This window comes from Triticum urartu, chromosome 1 (genome assembly GCF_003073215.2).
Source record: "Triticum urartu cultivar G1812 chromosome 1, Tu2.1, whole genome shotgun sequence".
In the NCBI taxonomy this organism is placed as follows: Eukaryota; Viridiplantae; Streptophyta; class Magnoliopsida; order Poales; family Poaceae; genus Triticum; species Triticum urartu.
The window spans coordinates 541,180,282-541,199,405 of record NC_053022.1 but is presented as its reverse complement, the minus strand read 5'-3'; the positions used below and the strand labels follow the sequence as shown (position 1 = coordinate 541,199,405).

The following is a 19,124-nucleotide window of genomic DNA, read 5'->3' as shown; positions in this document are numbered from 1 at the left end:
ACAATAGTACATCTTAGTTCAATCAGATTTCCAAGCTATTTGCTAAATCTCTTGGTGCAATGAGGCGAGCATAACTTTGACGTTGTAATTCATGGCGCAGCAACACACTGATGCTTCTAGTAAGGATGGATGTCGGCCTAAATGATCAATTATCTACCAAATGGGAGTTTCGAGGGCCCGAACATTCTGGTCACGTTGAATACATATATAATGTTTCTTAATAAAGGGAAAACTTTTAATCTCACTGCTGATCTACATACAAAATAATTAACTTTTATAAGGGAGGGTTCCAAATCTTGCCTCCTGAAAATTAACATCGCGAATCCACTTCAGTCCCAATATGTGTGCATATCAAACAGCTTAGCTACACACCAACACTACATTGGTTTCATCTCAAGAATCAAATGACGGCGACAACGTGAGAAGCACCAGTGCTGAGAGTGTATTCTAGGGCGGCATAAACATAAATTGCTGAAATCCCATTCCATTGTGTCAAGTGACGGCTTGCAGACTACATAGAAGCACATAGATACACTGTCATTTCGTTGGCAGTTTCAGGCTTTCAACACTAAGCAACTAGTGTACGAACAGTACTTTCTAATACTAGTACACTGGGTATTTTCCAACTCAACTTTTTTTACTAATACACTGGTAGCTGAGCTAGAGGAACAAATCACCAGCCTCGAGCCGTGCTCCAGCCGGGCGGCAAGTAGAATTGAAAAGAAGAAAAAGAAGAAGAAGAAGACACTGCGGGTGTTGCTAGAGGCGGTGGGCAGGGACGAGGCCATCGTCGAAGTTCTGGGAGTAGCTCTTGAGATCGTACCCAAAACTCACGGCACGGCGCTTCGGCCGCAGCACGGCGCGCCTCATCCTCCAGAAGAGCTGCCTCACGGGCGCCGGCGCCTGCGGCCACGGCCGCAACCCGCCGTGGCTCATCCCCTGCGTCATCTTCCCGCTGCCAATGCTTCTCGTCCCGCGCAATGATCCTCCCAAAAACGCCATCGGTCGTTGGTGAGTGATTAAACACGGCTCTGGTGCGCTCTTCTTTCTTGATTTGGTTGCTCCTGATCTGAGATGGATGGTTTGCACAATGGGGCTCCTCAGCAGCCGTTTTATAAGCTCGCAGATTGGACGGGGCTCCAACGCCGACGGTGACGACGGCCAGGCCCGCCACCACCCATGCGCACTCATGGCTAGCTGACGAGAAAAGTCCACTTTACACAACGGTCAGCCCATGGCAAAATCACATTTCGGACATCTTTTCCCGTTGTGACCCTACACTACACACGTGGTGATGAAATCTCTCTCCCATAGAAGGCAAAGGTGCAGTATCCTAGGAGCGAGAGGGTCGGTGGAAGCCTCGTGCCGTGTCAACACAGATGCATACTCAAAAGTAATTTCGCTTGAGCCATCCATAGACAACCGTTGGTGCTTGCCATACCCATAACACGACCAGTGTTTTTTATAGTTCTAAATAGTGTTGTATCAAAAGGTCACAAGGAAGAAGCACTGGATCGCATGCTGGTCTCAGGTTCGGGTATCTCCCGATTTTAATTTGGCCGTCCACATTACCGGAAAGATTGGCACGTAGGAAAATACTCTTTATGTGTTAATAAAGATACGATGGAACCATGTGGTCTTGGTTAGTGACAATCCATTATCCACAGTAAGCACTTTCTACTTTTGTACAGACGTACCACTTTTAACTTTTGTACAGACCTAGCAATCGACGTAAAAAAACAGATATTCTAACAGCACTGGTACCTACCGGCACATCTGTTGCCCTTCGTCTCCGCGTCAAGATTGTTGTGCTGAGTTGCAGTATAAAGGTACCAAATTTTTTGCTGCAGAAATACATTGCAATACACTCCGATAGAAGTCCATGATGGTAGTTTTTCGTCTGGTAAAGGTAGAGAAAGACGGAGTGCTGCATGCACATACTCTCTCTCTCTCTCCCACACATAGAAAAACTAGCTTTACATTTTTCTTGTGAAATACTAAATCATTGATATCTTTTGAATAAAAAATTATTCAAAAATCTTTTTAAATATTGGAATTCCGGGCGACGAGATCATTAAAACAAGATCAGATTTGAATATATTTTAGATGATTTAAAAATTTCATGAAACATATTTCACTCCTTTCTTAAAAAAAGGATTTCATTCATTAATTAAAAACACTGATTTCATTTCAATATTCAGAACACTGATTTCATTTCAGAAACATTGATTTCACTCACTTCAACAGAATTGTTCCATTTAATTCAACAAGAATAATTTCACTCATTTTCAGAAAGACCGATTTCACTAGTATAAAAATACATATATCATTCATTTTAAAACACCGATTTCACTTTTTTAAGACAACATATTTTACTCATTTCAAAGACAAAGGATTTCACTACACTAGTTTATGAATCATTGATTTCACTTAATTCAAAGTAATTATTTCACTCAACTCAAAAAATAATTTCAATTATTTCAAAGAACAGATTTCACTATTTTTAAACAACATATTTCACTCATTTCAAGGAAAGAGATTTAACAAGTTTATAATCATTGATTTTGGTTAATTCAAAGTACTGATTTCAATCAACTCAAAAAATTATTTCACTTATTTCAAAGAACCAATTTCACTTCACATAATTAAAAGAAAGATACCAATGTATAGTATATGTTCCTCAACTCCTCTTTACTAGTAGAGATACCTGTTCTAGGTTTGATAATGTTGGTCCCATGGTTCGTACAGGAAATTGATGGTTTTAGTAGTCATTCCCAAGGTTTTTGTGATGAGATGTCTCTGATATTGCTTATACAAGCTAGATATCATCATGTCGTGTTGGTGTGCATCTCTAAGTTCATGTTCATCGCCGTTGGGTAAGTGGCTCTCCTGGGATTGCTCCTGTTTGGCTTGGTTTTGGACTGGACGAGCTTCTTTGCCTTCAGTGGTTTTCTGCATACTTCTACTAAAAACCCGCCTGAGGAAAAATGGAGGCCACTGAAAAGTTGGAGGGGCAAAGTGATTGAACAACCCGATGTGGTGGCCAATGTTGTCGTTTGAGAACTATTCGACCCCTATATGGTCTTGAAGGAAATATGCCCTAGAGGCAATAATAAAGTTATTATTTATTTCTTTATATCATGATAAATGTTTATTATTCATGCTAGAATTGTATTAACCGGAAACATAATACATGTGTGAATACATAGACAAACATAGTGTCACTAGTATGCCTCTACTTGACTAGCTCGTTGATCAAAGATGGTTGAGTTTCCTAGCCATAGACATGAGTTGTCATTTGATTAACGGGATCACATCATTAGGAGAATGATGTGATTGAAATGACCCATTCCCTTAGCTTAGCACTTGATCGTTCAGTTTACTGCTATTGCTTTCTTCATGACTTATACATGTTCCTATGACTATGAGATTATGCAACTCCCGATTACCGGAAGAACACTTTGTGTGCTAGCAAACATCACAACGTAACTGGGTGATTATAAAGGTGCTCTACATGTGTCTCCGATGGTGTTCGTTGAGTTGGCATAGATCGAGAATAGGATTTGTCACTCCGATTGTCGGAGAGGTATCTCTGGGCCCTCTCGGTAATGCACATCACTATAAAGCCTTGCAAGCAATGTGACTAATGAGTTAGTTACGGGATGATGCATTGCGGAACGAGTAAAGAGACTTGCCGGTAACGAGATTAAACTAGGTATTGAGATACCGACGATCGAATCTCGGGCAAGTAACATACCGATGACAAAGGGAACAACGTATGTTGTTATGCGGTTTGACCGATAAAGATCTTCGTAGAATGTGTAGGAACCAATATGAGCATCCAGGTTCCGCTATTGGTTATTGACCAGAGATATGTCTCGGTCATGTCTACATAGTTCTCGAACCCGTAGGGTTCACACGCTTAAAGTTCTATCACGATCGGTATTATGAGTTTTTATGTTTTTATGTACCGAAGGTAGTTTGGAGTCCCGGATATGATCATGGACATGACAAGGAGTCTCGAAATGGTCGAGATGTAAAGATCGATATATTGGACGACTATGTTCGGACACCGAAAGTGTTTCGGGAGGTTTTGGACATATACCGGAGTACCGGGGGTTACCGGAACCCCCGGGGAGTATATTGGGCCTAATGAGCCCTAATGGGAGAAGAGGAGGGGCGGCCAGGGCAGCCGCGCGCCCCCTCCCCCTCTAGTACAAATTAGACAAGGAGGGGGCGGTGCCCCCCTTTCCTTCTCTCCTTCTCTCCCTTCCTTCTCGTCTCCTACTCCTACTTGGAAGGGGGGAGTCCTACTCCCGGTGGGAGTAGGACTCCTCATGGGGCGCGCCATAGGAGGCCGGCCCCCTCCCCCTCCTCCACTCCTTTATATACGGGGAGGGGGGCACCCCTTGGAGACACAACAATTCATCATTGATCTCTTAGCCATGTGTGGTGCCCTCCTCCACCATAATCCACCTCGGTCATATTGTAGCGGTGCTTAGGCGAAGCCCTGCGTCGGTAGCTTCATCAACACCGTCACCACACCGTCGTGCTGACGAAGCTCTTCCCGGAAGCTCTACTGGATCGTGAGTTCACGGGACGTCACCGAGCTGAACATGTGCTGAACGCGGAGGTGCCGTACGTTCGGTACTGAGAATCGGTCGATCGTGAAGACGTACGACTACATCAACCGCGTTGTCATAACGCTTCCGCTTATGGTCTATGTTTTGGGGAACGTAGCATAAATTCAAAATTTTCCTACGTGTCACCAAGATCTATCTATGGAGTCATCTAGCAACGAGGGAGGAGTGGATCTACATACCCTTGTAGATCGCGCGCGGAAGCGTTCAAGAGAACGGGGTTGATGGAGTCGTACTCGTCGTGATCCAAATCACCGATAATCCTAGCGCCGAACGGACGGCACCTCCGCGTTCAACACACGTACGGAGCAGCGACGTCTCCTCCTTCTTGATCCAGCAAGGGGGAAGGAGAGGTTGATGAAAATCCAGCAGCACGACGGTGTGGTGGTGGAAGTAGCGGGATTCCAACAGGGCTTCGCCAAGCGCTGCGGGAGGAGGGAGATGTGTCATGGGAGGGAGAGGGAGGCGCCAGGGCTTAGGTGTTGCTGCCCTCCTTCCCCCACTATATATAGGGCAAGGGAGAGGGGGGGGCGCAGCCTTGGCCCTTCCTCCAAGGAAGGGTGCGGCCAAGGGAGGAGTCCCTCCTCCCCAAGGCACCTCGGAGGTGCCTTCCCCTTTAGGACTCTTCCTTTCCCTCTTTCTTGGCGCATGGGCCTCTTGGGGCTGGTGCCCTTGGCCCATAGAGGCCAAGGCGCTCACCCCTCCAGCCCATGTGCCCCCCCCGAGGCCGGTGGACCCCCGGGACCCTCCCGGTGGTCCCGGTACGTTACCGATAAAACCCGAAACTTTTCCGGTGACCAAAATAGGACTTCCCATATATAAATCTTTACCTCCGGACCATTCCGGAACTCCTCGTGACGTCCGGGATCTCATCGGGACTCCGAACAACTTTCGGGTTACCGCATACTAATATCTCTATAACCCTAGCGTCACCGAACCTTAAGTGTGTAGACCCTACGGGTTCGGGAGACATGCAGACATGACCGAGATGACTCTCCGGTCAATAACCAACCGGGATCTGGATACCCATGTTGGCTCCCACATGTTCCACGATGATCTCATCGGATGAACCACGATGTCAAGGACTTAATCAATCCCGTATACAATTCCCTTTGTCTATCGGTATGTTACTTGCCCGAGATTCGATCGTCGGTATCCCGATACCTTGTTCAATCTCGTTACCGGCAAGTCTCTTTACTCGTTTCGTAACACATCATCCCGTGATCAACTCCTTGATCACATTGTGCACATGATGATGTCCTACCGAGTGGGCCCAGAGATACCTCTCCGTTTACACGGAGTGACAAATCCCAGTCTCGATTCGTGCCAACCCAACAGACACTTTCGGAGATACCTGTAGTGTACCTTTATAGCCACCCAGTTACGTTGTGACGTTTGGCACACCCAAAGCACTCCTACGGTGTCCGGGAGTTGCACAATCTCATGGTCTAAGGAAATGATACTTGACATTAGAAAAGCTTTAGCATACGAACTACATGATCTTGTGCTAGGCTTAGGATTGGGTCTTGTCCATCACATCATTCTCCTAATGATGTGATCCCGTTATCAATGACATCCAATGTCCATGGTCAGGAAACCGTAACCATCTATTGATCAACGAGCTAGTCAACTAGAGGCTTACTAGGGACATGGTGTTGTCTATGTATCCACACATGTATCTGAGTTTCCTATCAATACAATTCTAGCATGGATAATAAACGATTATCATGAACAAGGAAATATAATAATAACTAATTTATTATTGCCTCTAGGGCATATTTCCAACAGTCTCCCACTTGCACTAGAATCAATAATCTTCACATCGATATGTGATTAACACTCAAGGTCACATCCCCATGTGACTAACACCCAAAGAGTTTACTAGAGTCAATAATCTAGTTCACATTACCATGTGATTAACACTCGATGAGTTCTAGGTTTGATCATGTTATGCTTGTGAGAGATGTTATAGTCCACGGGTCTGAATCTTTCAGATCCGTATGTACTTCGCAAATTTCTATGTCATCTTGTAGATGCAACTACTACGCTACATTTGGAGCTATTCCAAATAACTGTTCTACTATACAAATCCAGTTTACTACTCAGAATAATCTGGATTAGTGTCAAAGTTTGCATCGGCGTAACCCTTTACGACGAACTCTTTTACCACCTCCATAATCGAGAAAATTCCTTAGTCCACTAGTTACTAAGGATAACTTTGACCGCTGTCATGTGATCCATTCTTGGATCACTCTTGTACCCCTTGACTGACTCATGGCAAGGCACACTTCAGGTGCGGTACACAGCATAGCATACTGTAGAGAGCCTATGATAAAAGCATAGGGGACGACCTTCGTCCTTCCTCTTTCTTCTGCCGTGGTCGAGCTTTAAGTCTTAACTTCATACCTTACAAATCAGGCAAGAACTCCTTCTTTGACTGATCCATCTTGAACACCTTCAAGATCATGTCAAGGTATGTGCTCATTTGAAAGTACCATTAAGCGTTTTTTATCTATCCTTATAGATCTTGATGCTTAATGTTCAAGTAGCTCAATCCAGGCTTTCCATTGAAAAACACCTTTCAAATGACCCTATATGCTTTCCAGAAATCCTACGTCATTTCTGATCCACAATATGTCAACAACATATACTTATCAGAAATTCTATAGTGCTCCCACTCACTTCTTTGGAAATACAAGTTTCTCATAAACTTTGTATACACCCAAAATCTTTGATCATCATCAAAGCATACATTCCAACTCCGAGATGCTTACTCCAGTCCCTAGAAGGATTGCTGGAGCTTTGCATACTTATTAGCGTCTTTCAGGATTGACAAAACCTTCCGGTTGTATCACATACAACCTTTCCTCAAGAAAATCGTCGAGGAAACAATGTTTTGTCATCCTATCTGCAAGATTTCATAAATAATGCAGTAATCGCTAATATAATTCCAACAGACTCTTAGCATCGCTATGAGTGAGAAAGTCTCATCGTAGTCAACTCCTTGAACTTGTCGGAAAACATCTTAACGACAAGTCGAGCTTTCTTTAATGGTGATACCTACCATCATTGTCCGTCTTCCTTTTAAAATCCATATGTACCTAACAGCCTTATGACCATCAAGTAGTTCTCCCAAAGTCTACACTTTGTTTTCATATATGGATCCTCTCTCGGATTATATGGCCTCGAGCCATTTTGGAATCCAGGCCCACCATCGCTTCTCCATAGCTCGTAGGTTCATTGTTGTCTAGCAACATGACTTCCAAGACAGGATTACGTACCACTCTGAAGTAGTATGCATCCTTGTCATCCCACGAGGTTTGGCAGTGACTTGATCTGAAGTTTCATGATCACTATCATAAGCTTCCACTTCAATCGGTGTAGGTGCCACAGGAACAACTTCCTGTGCCCTGCCACACACTAGTTGAAGAGACGGTTCAATAACCTCATCAAGTCTCCACCATCCTCCCACTCAATTCTTTCGAGAGAAATTTTTCCTCGAGAAAGGACCCGATTCTAGAAACAATCCCTTATTGCTTTCGGATCTGAGACAGGAGGTATACCCGACTGTTTTGGGTGTCCTATGAAGATGCATTTATCCGCTTTGGGTTCGAGCTTATCAGCCTGAAACTTTTTCACATAAGTGTCGCAGCCCCAAACTTTTAAGAAATGACAGCTTAGGTTTCTCTAAACCATAGTTCATATGGTGTCATCTCATCGGAATTACGTGGTGCCCTATTTAAAGTGAATGTGGTTGTCTTTAATGCCTAACCCATAAACTATCGTGGTAATTCGATAAGAGACATCATGGTATGCATCATATCCAATAGGGTGCAGTTATGATGTTCGGACACACCATCACACTATGGTGTTCCAGGCTGTATTAGTTGTGAAACAATTTCCACAATGTCTTAATTCTGTGCCAAACTCGTAATTCAGATATTCATCTCTATGATCATATCATAGATATTTTATTCTCTTGTCACGACGATCTTTCAACTTCACCCTGAAATTACTTGAACCTTTCAATAATTCAGACTCGTGATTCATCAAGTAAATGTACTCAATATCTACTCAAATCATCTGTGAAGTAAGAACATAACGATATCCACTACACGCCTCAGCACTCATTGGACTGCACACATCAAAATGTATTACTTCCAACAAGTTGCTTTCTAGTTTCATTTTACTGAAAATGAGGCTTTCAGTCATCTTGCCCATGTGGTATGATTTGCATGTCTCAAGTGATTCAAAATCAAGTGAGTCAAAACGGTCCATTTGCATGGAGTTTCTTCATACACCAATAGACATGTTTCGCGTGTCTCAAACTTTTCAAAAATGAGTGAGTCCAAAGATCCATCAACATGGAGCCTCTTCATGCGTTTTATACCGATATAACTTAAGTGGCAGTGCCACAAGTAGGCGGTACTATCATTACTATCTTATATCTTTTGGCATGAACATGTGTATCACTATGATCGAGATTCAATGAATCATTCATTTTAGGTGCAAGACCATTGAAGGTATTATTCAAATAAACAGAGTAACCATTATTCTCCTTAAATGAATAACCGTATTGCGATAGACATAATCCAATCATGTCTATGCTCAACGCAAACACCAATCTCGATGGTAGAGGGAGCGTGCGATGCTTGATCATATCAACATTGGAAACACTTCAACACATATCGCCAGCTCACCTTTAGCTAGTCTCCGTTTATTCCGTAGCTTTTATTTCGAGTTACTAACACTTAGCAACCGAACCGGTATCTAATACCCTGGTGCTACTAGGAGTACTAGTAAAGTACACATCAACACAATGTATATCCAATATACTTCTATCGACCTTGCCAGCCTTCTCATCTACCAAGTATCTAGGGTAATTCTGCTCCAGTGGCTGTTCCCCTTATTACAGAAGCACTTAGTCTCGGGTTTGGGTTCAACCTTGGGTTTCTTCACTAGAGCAGCAGCTGAATTGCCGTTTCATGAAGTATCCCTTCGTGCCCTTGCCCTTCTTGAAACTAGTGGTTTCACCAACCATCAACAATTGATGCTCCTTCTTGATTTCTACTTTTGTGGTGTCAAACATCGCGAATATCTCAAGGATCATCATATATGTCCCTGATATATTATAGTTCATCACGAAGCTCCAGCAGCTTGGTGGTAATGACTTCGGAGAAACATCACTTTCTCATCTGGAAGATCAACTCCCACTCGATTCAAATGATTGTTGTACTCAGACAATCTGAGCACAAGCTCAACAATTGAGCTTTTCTCCCTTAGTTTGCAGGCTAAGAAAATCGTCGGAGGTCTTATACCTCTTGACGTGGGCACGAGCCTGAAATCCCAATTTCAGCCCTCGAAACATCTCATATGTTTCGCGAAGTTTCAAAACGTCTTCGGTGCCTCAACTCTAAACCGTTTAACTGAACTATCACGTAGTTATCAAAATGTGTATGTCAGATGTTCGCAACATCCACAGACAACGTTCGAGGTTCAGCACACTGAGCGGTGCATTAAGGACATAAGCCTTTTACTGTCTGCATAATTGCTACTATCAACTTTCAACTAATTTTTTCTCTAGGAACATATCTAAACAGTAGAACTAAAGCGCGAGCTACAACATAATTTGCGAAGACCTTTTGACTATGTTCAGGATAATTAAGTTCATCTTATGAACTCCCACTCAGATAGACATCCCTCTAGTCATCTAAGTGATTACATGATCCGAGTCAACTAGGCCGTGTCCGATCATCACGTGAGACGGACTAGTCAACATCGGTGAACATCTTCATGTTGATCGTATCTACCATACGACTCATGCTCGACCTTTCGGTCTCTTGTGTTCCGAGGCCATGTCTGTACATGCTAGGCTCGTCAAGTCAACCTAAGTGTTTTGCGTGTGTAAATCTGTCTTACACCCGTTGTATGTGAACGTTAGAATCTATCACACCTGATCATCACGTGGTGCTTCGAAACAACGAACTGTCGCAACGGTGCACAGTTAGGGGGAACACTTTCTTGAAATTATTATGAGGGATCATCTTATTTACTACCGTCGTTCTAAGTAAACAAGATGCAAAAACATGATAAACATCACATGCAATCAAATAATAGTGACATGATATGGCCAATATCATATAGCTCCTTTGATCTCCATCTTGGAGCTCCATGATCATCTTGTCACCGGCATGACACCATGATCTCCATCATCATGATCTCCATCATCGCGTCTCCATGAAGTTGCTCGCCAACTATTACTTCTACTACTACAGCTAACGGTTAGCAATAAAGTAAAGTAATTACATGGCGTTGTTCAATGACATGCAGGTCATATAATAAATAAAGACAACTCCTATGGCTCCTGCCGGTTGTCATACTCATCGACATGCAAGTCGTGATTCCTATTACAAGAACATGATCATCTCATACATCACATATATCATTCATCACATCCTTTTGGCCATATCACATCACATAGCATACCCTGCAAAAACAAGTTAGACGTCCTCTAATTGTTGTTTGCATGTTTTACGTGGCTGCTATGGGTTTCTAGCAAGAACGTTTCTTACCTACGCAAAGACCACAACGTGATATGCCAATTGCTATTTACCCTTCATAAGGACCCTTTTCATCGAATCCGATCCGACTAAAGTGGGAGAGACAGACACCCGCTAGCCACCTTATGCAACTAGTGCATGTCAGTCGGTGGAACCAGTCTCACGTAAGAGTACGTGTAAGGTCGGTCCGGGCCGCTTCATCCCACAATGCCACCGAATCAAGATTGGACTAATAACGGTAAGCATATTGAACAAAATCAACGCCCACAACTACTTTGTGTTCTACTCGTGCATAGAAACTACGCATAGACCTAGCTCATGATGCCACTGTTGGGGAACGTAGCATAAATTCAAAATTTTCCTACGTGTCACCAAGATCTATCTATGGAGTCATCTAGCAACGAGGGAGGAGTGGATCTACATACCCTTGTAGATCGCGTGCGGAAGCGTTCAAGAGAACGGGGTTGATGGAGTCGTACTCATCATGATCCAAATCACCGATGATCCTAGCACCGAACGGACGGCACCTCCGCGTTCAACACACGTACGGAGCAGCGATGTCTCCTCCTTCTTGATCCAGCAAGGGGGAGGAGAGGTTGATGGAGATCCAACAACACGACGGCGTGGTGGTGGAAGTAGCGGGATTCCAACAGGGCTTCGCCAAGCGCTGTGGGAGGAGGAAGATGTGTCATGGGAGGGAGAGGGAGGCGCCAGGGCTTAGGTTGGGATGCCCTCCCTTCCCCCCACTATATATAGGGCCAAGGGAGAGGGGGGAGGCGCAGCCTTGGCCCTTCCTCCAAGGAAGGGTGCGGCCAGGGGAGGATTCCCTCCTCCCCAAGGCACCTCGGAGGTGCCTTCCCCCTTTAGGACTCTTCCTTTCCCTCTTCTCTTGGCGCATGGGCCTCTTGGGGCTGGTGCCCTTGGCCCATATAGGCCAAGGCGCACCCCCTACAGCCCATGTGGCCCCCCGGGGCAGGTGGCCCCACCCGGTGGACCCCCGGGACCCTTCCGGTGGTCCCGGTACAATACCGGTGACCCCGAAACTTGTCCCGATGGCTGAAATAGCACTTCCTATATATAATTCTTTACCTCCGGACCATTCCGGAACTCCTCGTGACGTCCGGGATCTCATACGAGACTCCGAACAACTTTCGGGTTACCGCATACTAATATCTCTATAACCCTAGCGTCACCGAACCTTAAGTGTGTAGACCCTACGGGTTCGGGAGACATGCAGACATGACCGAGATGACTCTCCGGTCAATAACAAACAGCGGGATCTGGATACCCATGTTGGCTCCCACATGTTCCACGATGATCTCATCGGATGAACCACGATGTCAAGGACTTAATCAATCCCGTATACAATTCCCTTTGTCTATCGGTATGTTACTTGCCCGAGATTCGATCGTCGGTATCCCGATACCTTGTTCAATCTCGTTACCGGCAAGTCTCTTTACTCGTTTCGTAACACATCATCCCGTGATCAACTCCTTGATCACATTGTGCACATGATGATGTCCTACCGAGTGGGCCCAGAGATACCTCTCCGTTTACACGGAGTGACAAATCCCAGTCTCGATTCATGCCAACCCAACAGACACTTTCGGAGATACCTGTAGTGTACCTTTATAGCCACCCAGTTACGTTGTGACGTTTGGCACACCCAAAGCACTCCTACGGTATCCGGGAGTTGCACAATCTCATGGTCTAAGGAAATGATACTTGACATTAGAAAAGCTTTAGCATACGAACTACATGATCTTGTGCTAGGCTTAGGATTGGGTCTTGTCCATCACATCATTCTCCTAATGATGTGATCCCGTTATCAATGACATCCAATGTCCATGGTCAGGAAACCGTAACCATCTATTGATCAACGAGCTAGTCAACTAGAGGCTTACTAGGGACATGGTGTTGTCTATGTATCCACACATGTATCTGAGTTTCCTATCAATACAATTCTAGCATGGATAATAAACGATTATCATGAACAAGGAAATATAATAATAACTAATTTATTATTGCCTCTAGGGCATATTTCCAACACTATGAGGGTACGTAGACAACACTCTCCCCTCTCGTTCTTATGCATCACCATGATCTTGCGTGTGCGTAGGAAATTTTTGAAATTACTACGTTCCCCAACAGGTCTATATGCAGAAATATGGTGAGGTGCATATTTTCGGGTGATGTTTTGGTAATTCCAAATGGAATGACATGAGAGAGCAGCGGTGATGAGTTAGTGCTTCGGTAGTTAGTCAGGACCGTCCCATCAGTTCGATGCTTTGTATGTAGCTTTAATTGGGTATCTTGGTTGTCATTGGCCTGTCGAAATAGTTTAGTTCAGCTTGGGAACCAACGAGGACCCAATCTGCTTGTGTGCATGAAGTACGGTTGTATGTGCTAAAGGTTGTTCTTTCAACATTAAATCAAGATAACAGTTGCATATGTATGCCCCTCTTAACAATCAAGCAAATAACTTGTAGAATATGTCAGATTTTCTTTCGAAGAATAATATATCTTGGTTTAATCAGAGTTTCCAAGCTATTTGCTAAATCTCATGGTGCAATGAGGCGAGCATAACTTTGACGTTGTAATTCAATGGTGCAGCAACACACGCTGATGCTTCTTGTAAGGATGGATCTCGGCCTAAATGACCAATTATCTACCAAATGGAGCTTCGAGGGGCCTGAACATTCTGGTTGCTCTCCGGCGGGCACCATGACGGCAGTGGTGGCTATACCTCTTGGTCGTGTGGGCGGCAAGAACGCAGCTGCGGGTGGCTTAGGCGAGCCCTTTGTCTTGGGTGTTGCGGCGCCCCGATCAGGAGCTGGGGACCTGGACTCGTCGTGCCTCTCTTCAAGACCTCATGGTGGCATGAGGGAGTTTCCGAGCGCATGTTGATGTGTCTAGTAAGGATGGATCTCAGCCTAAACGATCAATTATCTACCAAATGGGTGTTTCGAGGGGCCTCAACATTCTGATCACGTGGAATACATTATAATGTTTCATAATAAAAAGGGTGAGTTTTAATCTCACTGCTGATCTACATACAGAGTCGTAAACTATTGGGGGGGGGGGTCCAAATCATGCCTCCTGAAAATTGACATTGAAAATTTAGTTCACTCCCAATATGCACCCATATCAAACATGAGAGTGAAAGAAGCCCCGGCGCAGAGTGTATTCTAGCACGTGCGACATAAACATAAATAGTTTATATCCCATTCCATCGTGGCAAGTAACGGCTTCCAAACTGCAATAGATACATTGTCATTTCGTTGGTAGTTTCAGACTTTCAACAGTAAGCAACTTGTGCATGAACAATAATGTCTAATACTATACTACACTTCAAACTATGTGCAGTACAAGGTCACCACGCTTGAAACTCTCTAGCCTCGGGCCATGGTCCGGCCGGGCGGAGAAGAAGAAGAAAAAGAAGAAGAAGAAGAAGAAGAAGAAGAAGAAGAAGAAGAAGAAGAAGAAGAAGAAGAAGAAGAAGAAGAAGAAGAAGAAGAAGAAGCCCCCGCGAGTGTCATCTATAGGCGGTGAGCAGGGACGAGGCCGTCATCGAAGTTGTGGGAGTAGCTCTTGAGGTCGTATCCGAATCTCACGGCGCGGCGCTTCGGGCGCAGCATGGCGCGCCTCACCCTCCAGAACAACTGCCTCACGGGCGCCGGTGCCTGCCGCCACGACCCCGGCCTGCTGTGGCTCTTCCCCTCCATCATCTTCCGGCTGCCGATGCTCCTTGTGACGCGCAATGATCCTCCCAGAAACGCCATTAGTCGACCTTGATGAGATGATGCGGACAGGAGCTCACGATTGATTAAACACGACTCTGCTGCTCTTCTTTCTTGATTTATAGGGTAGATGGCTTCTGATCTGAGATGGACGCACTGTCTGCACAAATGGGGCTCCTCAACAGCCATTTATAAGCTCGCCGAATGGGCGGGGCTCCGACGACGGTCGGGCCCGGCACCACGCCCACGTGCACTCATTGCTGACTAGGGGAATCCACTTTACACAACGATTATCGATTAGGCCATGGCAAAATTACATTTGGAACATCTTTTCCTGTTGCATCATAAAAGAAATTTCGCTTCAGGCATCCATCCCATGTTTGCTCATGTTCGGATATCCCCCACTGCCCGTTGCGGCCGTCAACATTACCGGAAAGATTAGCACGTAGGCAGTACTCTTTATGTGCTAATAAAGCTACGTTGGAACCACGTGATCGTGTTTAGTGATGACTCATATCCGATCACGAAGATGTAGTTATTTGGGACAAATCTTCATCATAAAAGAAACAAAAAGAAGTAGAAGAAGAAAGACGATGACTACATTGTGACGCTTTACACGCACGATGGCCGTGCCATATATATCTATTGTTCAGTTAAGTTTCAAGATACGGTGTCGGCTTCAAGTTCGCGATTGCAGTTACACATGCCACAACACAGAGCTTCCAACAGTAAGTACTTTCAACTTTTGTATAGACCTAGTGAAAAATCCTCATATATAAGCAGGTTAAAGAAATACGGCAATAAAAAAGATAGCGAAGGCCGCCGACTCAACGCCGCGCAAAATTATAAAAAACGCCACACCTAACAAGAAGTCACCGAGACTACCGAACAAGAATGAAACAACGCCGACTTGGAAACCCACTAAACACCATTGCACCGAACACACCAAACAGTCTCAGAGAACCCCTGATCCTATCCTGACATAAACAATGTAAACAACATTGCACAAATAATGAAGAGCAGTGAAGGAGAGCTCCCAGCCAAGGTTCGTGTTTGGTGGCACTCGTTGACTGTGGACGCTCCTGAGTTGTGCCATGAGGCCCGGTATGCACGCCTGTGCGGTGTGTTAGACTGCTTGCAATGTTTTGACATTGTGATCCCTCGACGACACCTAACATCTAGGAGTGTCTTCTGTGGCGATGGCCCTTCCGTTTGCTAGCTATGTGTGCCTTGCATGGGCGTTGTTTGTATAGTTTTCAGCCCGACTTTCCTCAAAAACGGGGTCAACTTGTTTAGATTTTTTATCCGGTTTTCCTTGTAAACTAGATCAACGTTTTCTTCGAATGAGATTAAATTTAAGGGGGGTTTATCCCCCCCCCCCTCCCTCCCCAACTCCCCCGATGACTGTTCAAAATCTATGATGACCTATCTATCTTCCAGGTTCAAACATCCTGGCTAAGGAGTGAAATAGTATGAGTGAACATATTATGTAAGAGCATCTACAACTGGAAGTATCAAAATCCGGTCCCGAAACTTTTGCGGATGCGCCTACGGATAGTGACCGGACATCACACAAAAATTGCCCACCGCAACCATGTACCTCAAACATGAAATCTGAAATCCATACTAACCATGCAGTTAAAAGAACCTACATACTACGTACATATGTGGACTACTCATCACTGGAGATGTCCACTATCTCCGTCCCTAGCTCCGGGTAGATAGGCGCATGTGGCAGCTCCGGCTCGTTTTCATCCAAACTAGAGGCGAAGAGCTCGTCAATCTCCGCCCTCTACTGCCGGATGAAGTGCCGGTTGGACTCCACGCCTCATCTTGGATGGATTCGATGATGGCGGTCTGTTCCGCTATCTCCACCGCCTGGGCGGCCTCGAATTCCGCCAGGGAGTCCTCCATGCCAAAGCCTGCAGCAGGCTGCTCCTCCTCCAGCTCCGCCACGTCGTCTGCTCCAGATCCTCCTCCTCCACCGGCTCAAGCAAATCCGGAGGCAGCCCGGCACCGACATGAGCGGCGCGCTTGGACTTGATCTCCTCCTCTATCTGCAACCGGCGTTCCGGCATCAACATTGCATAGGTGGTGATCCTCTACGGGCCATGGTTGCGAGGTGGTGGGAGGAAGAGGGAAGCTGGCAAACAGCCTAGGGTTTTGTTGCCGCCGTCCGGCTTAAATAGACAGGCTTGCTCCCTTGGGCGGCACGCCAGAGCGGCGACACACGGTGCCATGAATGCATCCGCTCCAAGAACCGAAGGAGGCGCCCGTTGGACCGCCGATCTATGCGTGTGACCGCGAGGGCCCTAGCGGTCAGTCCAACGTGGCGGGCATTCCCGGGGCGTCTAGGATCTCCCCATATATATCCGCCCCCATATATGGGCTAGATATGGGGTTTACGGGGTTGCCGGTCAGTCCAGGCGTTTGGGCCGGGTATGGGGACCTCGGTTGCGTGCGTTTTTTGTTGACTAGGCAGCCCGTCCAGGCGTTTGGGACTAGTATGGGGTCCGGTGTAGATGCCCTAACAACGGTAAGATCTAAAAAAAAGTAGTTGATAAAAAATATTTGCTCCCACCATCTTCGCTAGCATAAACAGAAATAAATGACAGATAGCACGACATGAACAGAAATAGTTTAAATCCCATTCCACTGAGGTAAGTGACACGGCTTGCAGTCTACGTACATAAAAGCACATAAATACGATGTCATTTCATTGGCAGTTTCAGACTTTCAACAGTAAGCAACTTATGTATGAACGGTACTACTGTATAATATACACTCGTAGCTGAACTAGAGGAGGAGCAGATCATAAGGTGACGACGCTTCAAACTCTCCAGCCTCGGGCGATGGTCCGGCCAGGCGGCAAGTAAAATTCAGAAGAAGAAGTAGAAGACCCTGCAGGTGTGGCTAGCTAGAGGCGGTGGGCAGTGACGAGGCTGTCATCGAATCGAAGTTCTGGGAGTAGCTCTTGAGGTCGTACCCGAAACTCAGGGCATGGCGCTTCGGCCGCAGCATGGCACGCCTCACTCTCCAGAAGAGCTGCCTCACGGGCGCCAGCGCCTGCTGCCACGACCCTGACACGCCGTGGCTCTTCCCCTCCATCATCTTCTGGCTGCCGATGCTCCTCGTCATGCGCAATGATCCTCCTAGAAATGCCATTGGTCGACCTTGATGAGATGACAAGGAAGGGATCGAGCTCACGGTTGATTAAACACGGCTCAGCTGCTCTTCTTTCTTGATTAGGTAGCTTATGGTTGCACAAATGTGGCTCCTCAGCAGCCGTTTTATAAGCTTGCCGAGTGGACAGGGCTCCGACGCCGACAGTAACGACGGTTGGGCTCGCCAGCACCCATGCACTCGACTCATGTCCGACGAGAAAAATCAACTTTACACAACGATTAGCCCATGGCAAAATCTTATTTCGGACATCTTTTTCAGTCGGCACCCTACACTAGCTACATCTACGGTCAAAGACCGACACGGCATCATAAAAAGGCAAGGTACGACATCCAAGGAGCGAGAGGGTTGATCGGTGGAGGCCTCATGTCGTGTCGACAGAGGCAGTTGCATAGTACCACAAACAGAAGTATTTTTGCTTGAGGCATCCATCGGCAAGTGCGGTGCTTGCCATATTTTGGCCCCAAGAGAGAAGCACCGCAAAGGCCAATGTTTATCTTGGTACTCATACTAAAACGGTTGTACGCATTTTTTGTTGATGCAGAAGTCGGGAAGGTAAAATCTATCTCATTTAATGTAAAGGTTTTGTTTTGGCAGTTATATTGGTGTGCAAGTCTCGGTGAGTTCGACCCGACCCTCGCGCCGTCTTGCCAAGGCCGAACACTCGCGCCGCCAAAGACCCTTGCGCTACTACTTCCCCATCTGCCGGCGCCGAAGGAACCGGGATCTAGACAAGTTGGTGATCTCCTGGTGCGGCTGGGACATGGCCGGGAGGGAGTTGCGGGCAACGGCTAGGGCGGCGCCCTAGTCGTGCGGTGGCCGCGCTACCCTCTATGACCCGCGGGATCTGAGGTCTCCGGTGATGGTGGGCATGGCGGCAGGCATGGATCTGGATCCCACCCAGATCCGTCGTCAACTCTTCATGTGGATGGTCAGCGGCGCGATGAGGGCTCCGGTGAGGGGATGGAGGATCTTCGCTGGAGAATCGGTGGCGGCATACG

The 19,124-nt window shown here is 46.1% G+C and overlaps 2 protein-coding genes and 1 pseudogene across 2 annotated transcripts; all 3 read right to left on the bottom strand.

Moving 5' to 3' along the window:
- Positions 1 to 458: 458 nt before the first annotated feature.
- LOC125538313 lies at positions 459 to 1,101 on the bottom strand. The gene has a single exon (XM_048701579.1). The coding sequence runs from the start codon at positions 1,000 to 1,002 to the stop codon at positions 760 to 762; it is 243 nt and encodes an 80-aa protein (XP_048557536.1). The 5' UTR covers positions 1,003 to 1,101; the 3' UTR covers positions 459 to 759.
- Positions 1,102 to 14,410: 13,309 nt separating this feature from the next.
- LOC125538303 lies at positions 14,411 to 15,115 on the bottom strand. Its single transcript, XM_048701568.1, has one exon. The coding sequence runs from the start codon at positions 14,980 to 14,982 to the stop codon at positions 14,740 to 14,742; it is 243 nt and encodes an 80-aa protein (XP_048557525.1). The 5' UTR covers positions 14,983 to 15,115; the 3' UTR covers positions 14,411 to 14,739.
- A 2,451-nt stretch (positions 15,116 to 17,566) lies between these two features.
- Positions 17,567 to 18,195, bottom strand: LOC125538293 (annotated as a pseudogene).
- Between the last annotated feature and the right edge of the window lie 929 nt (positions 18,196 to 19,124).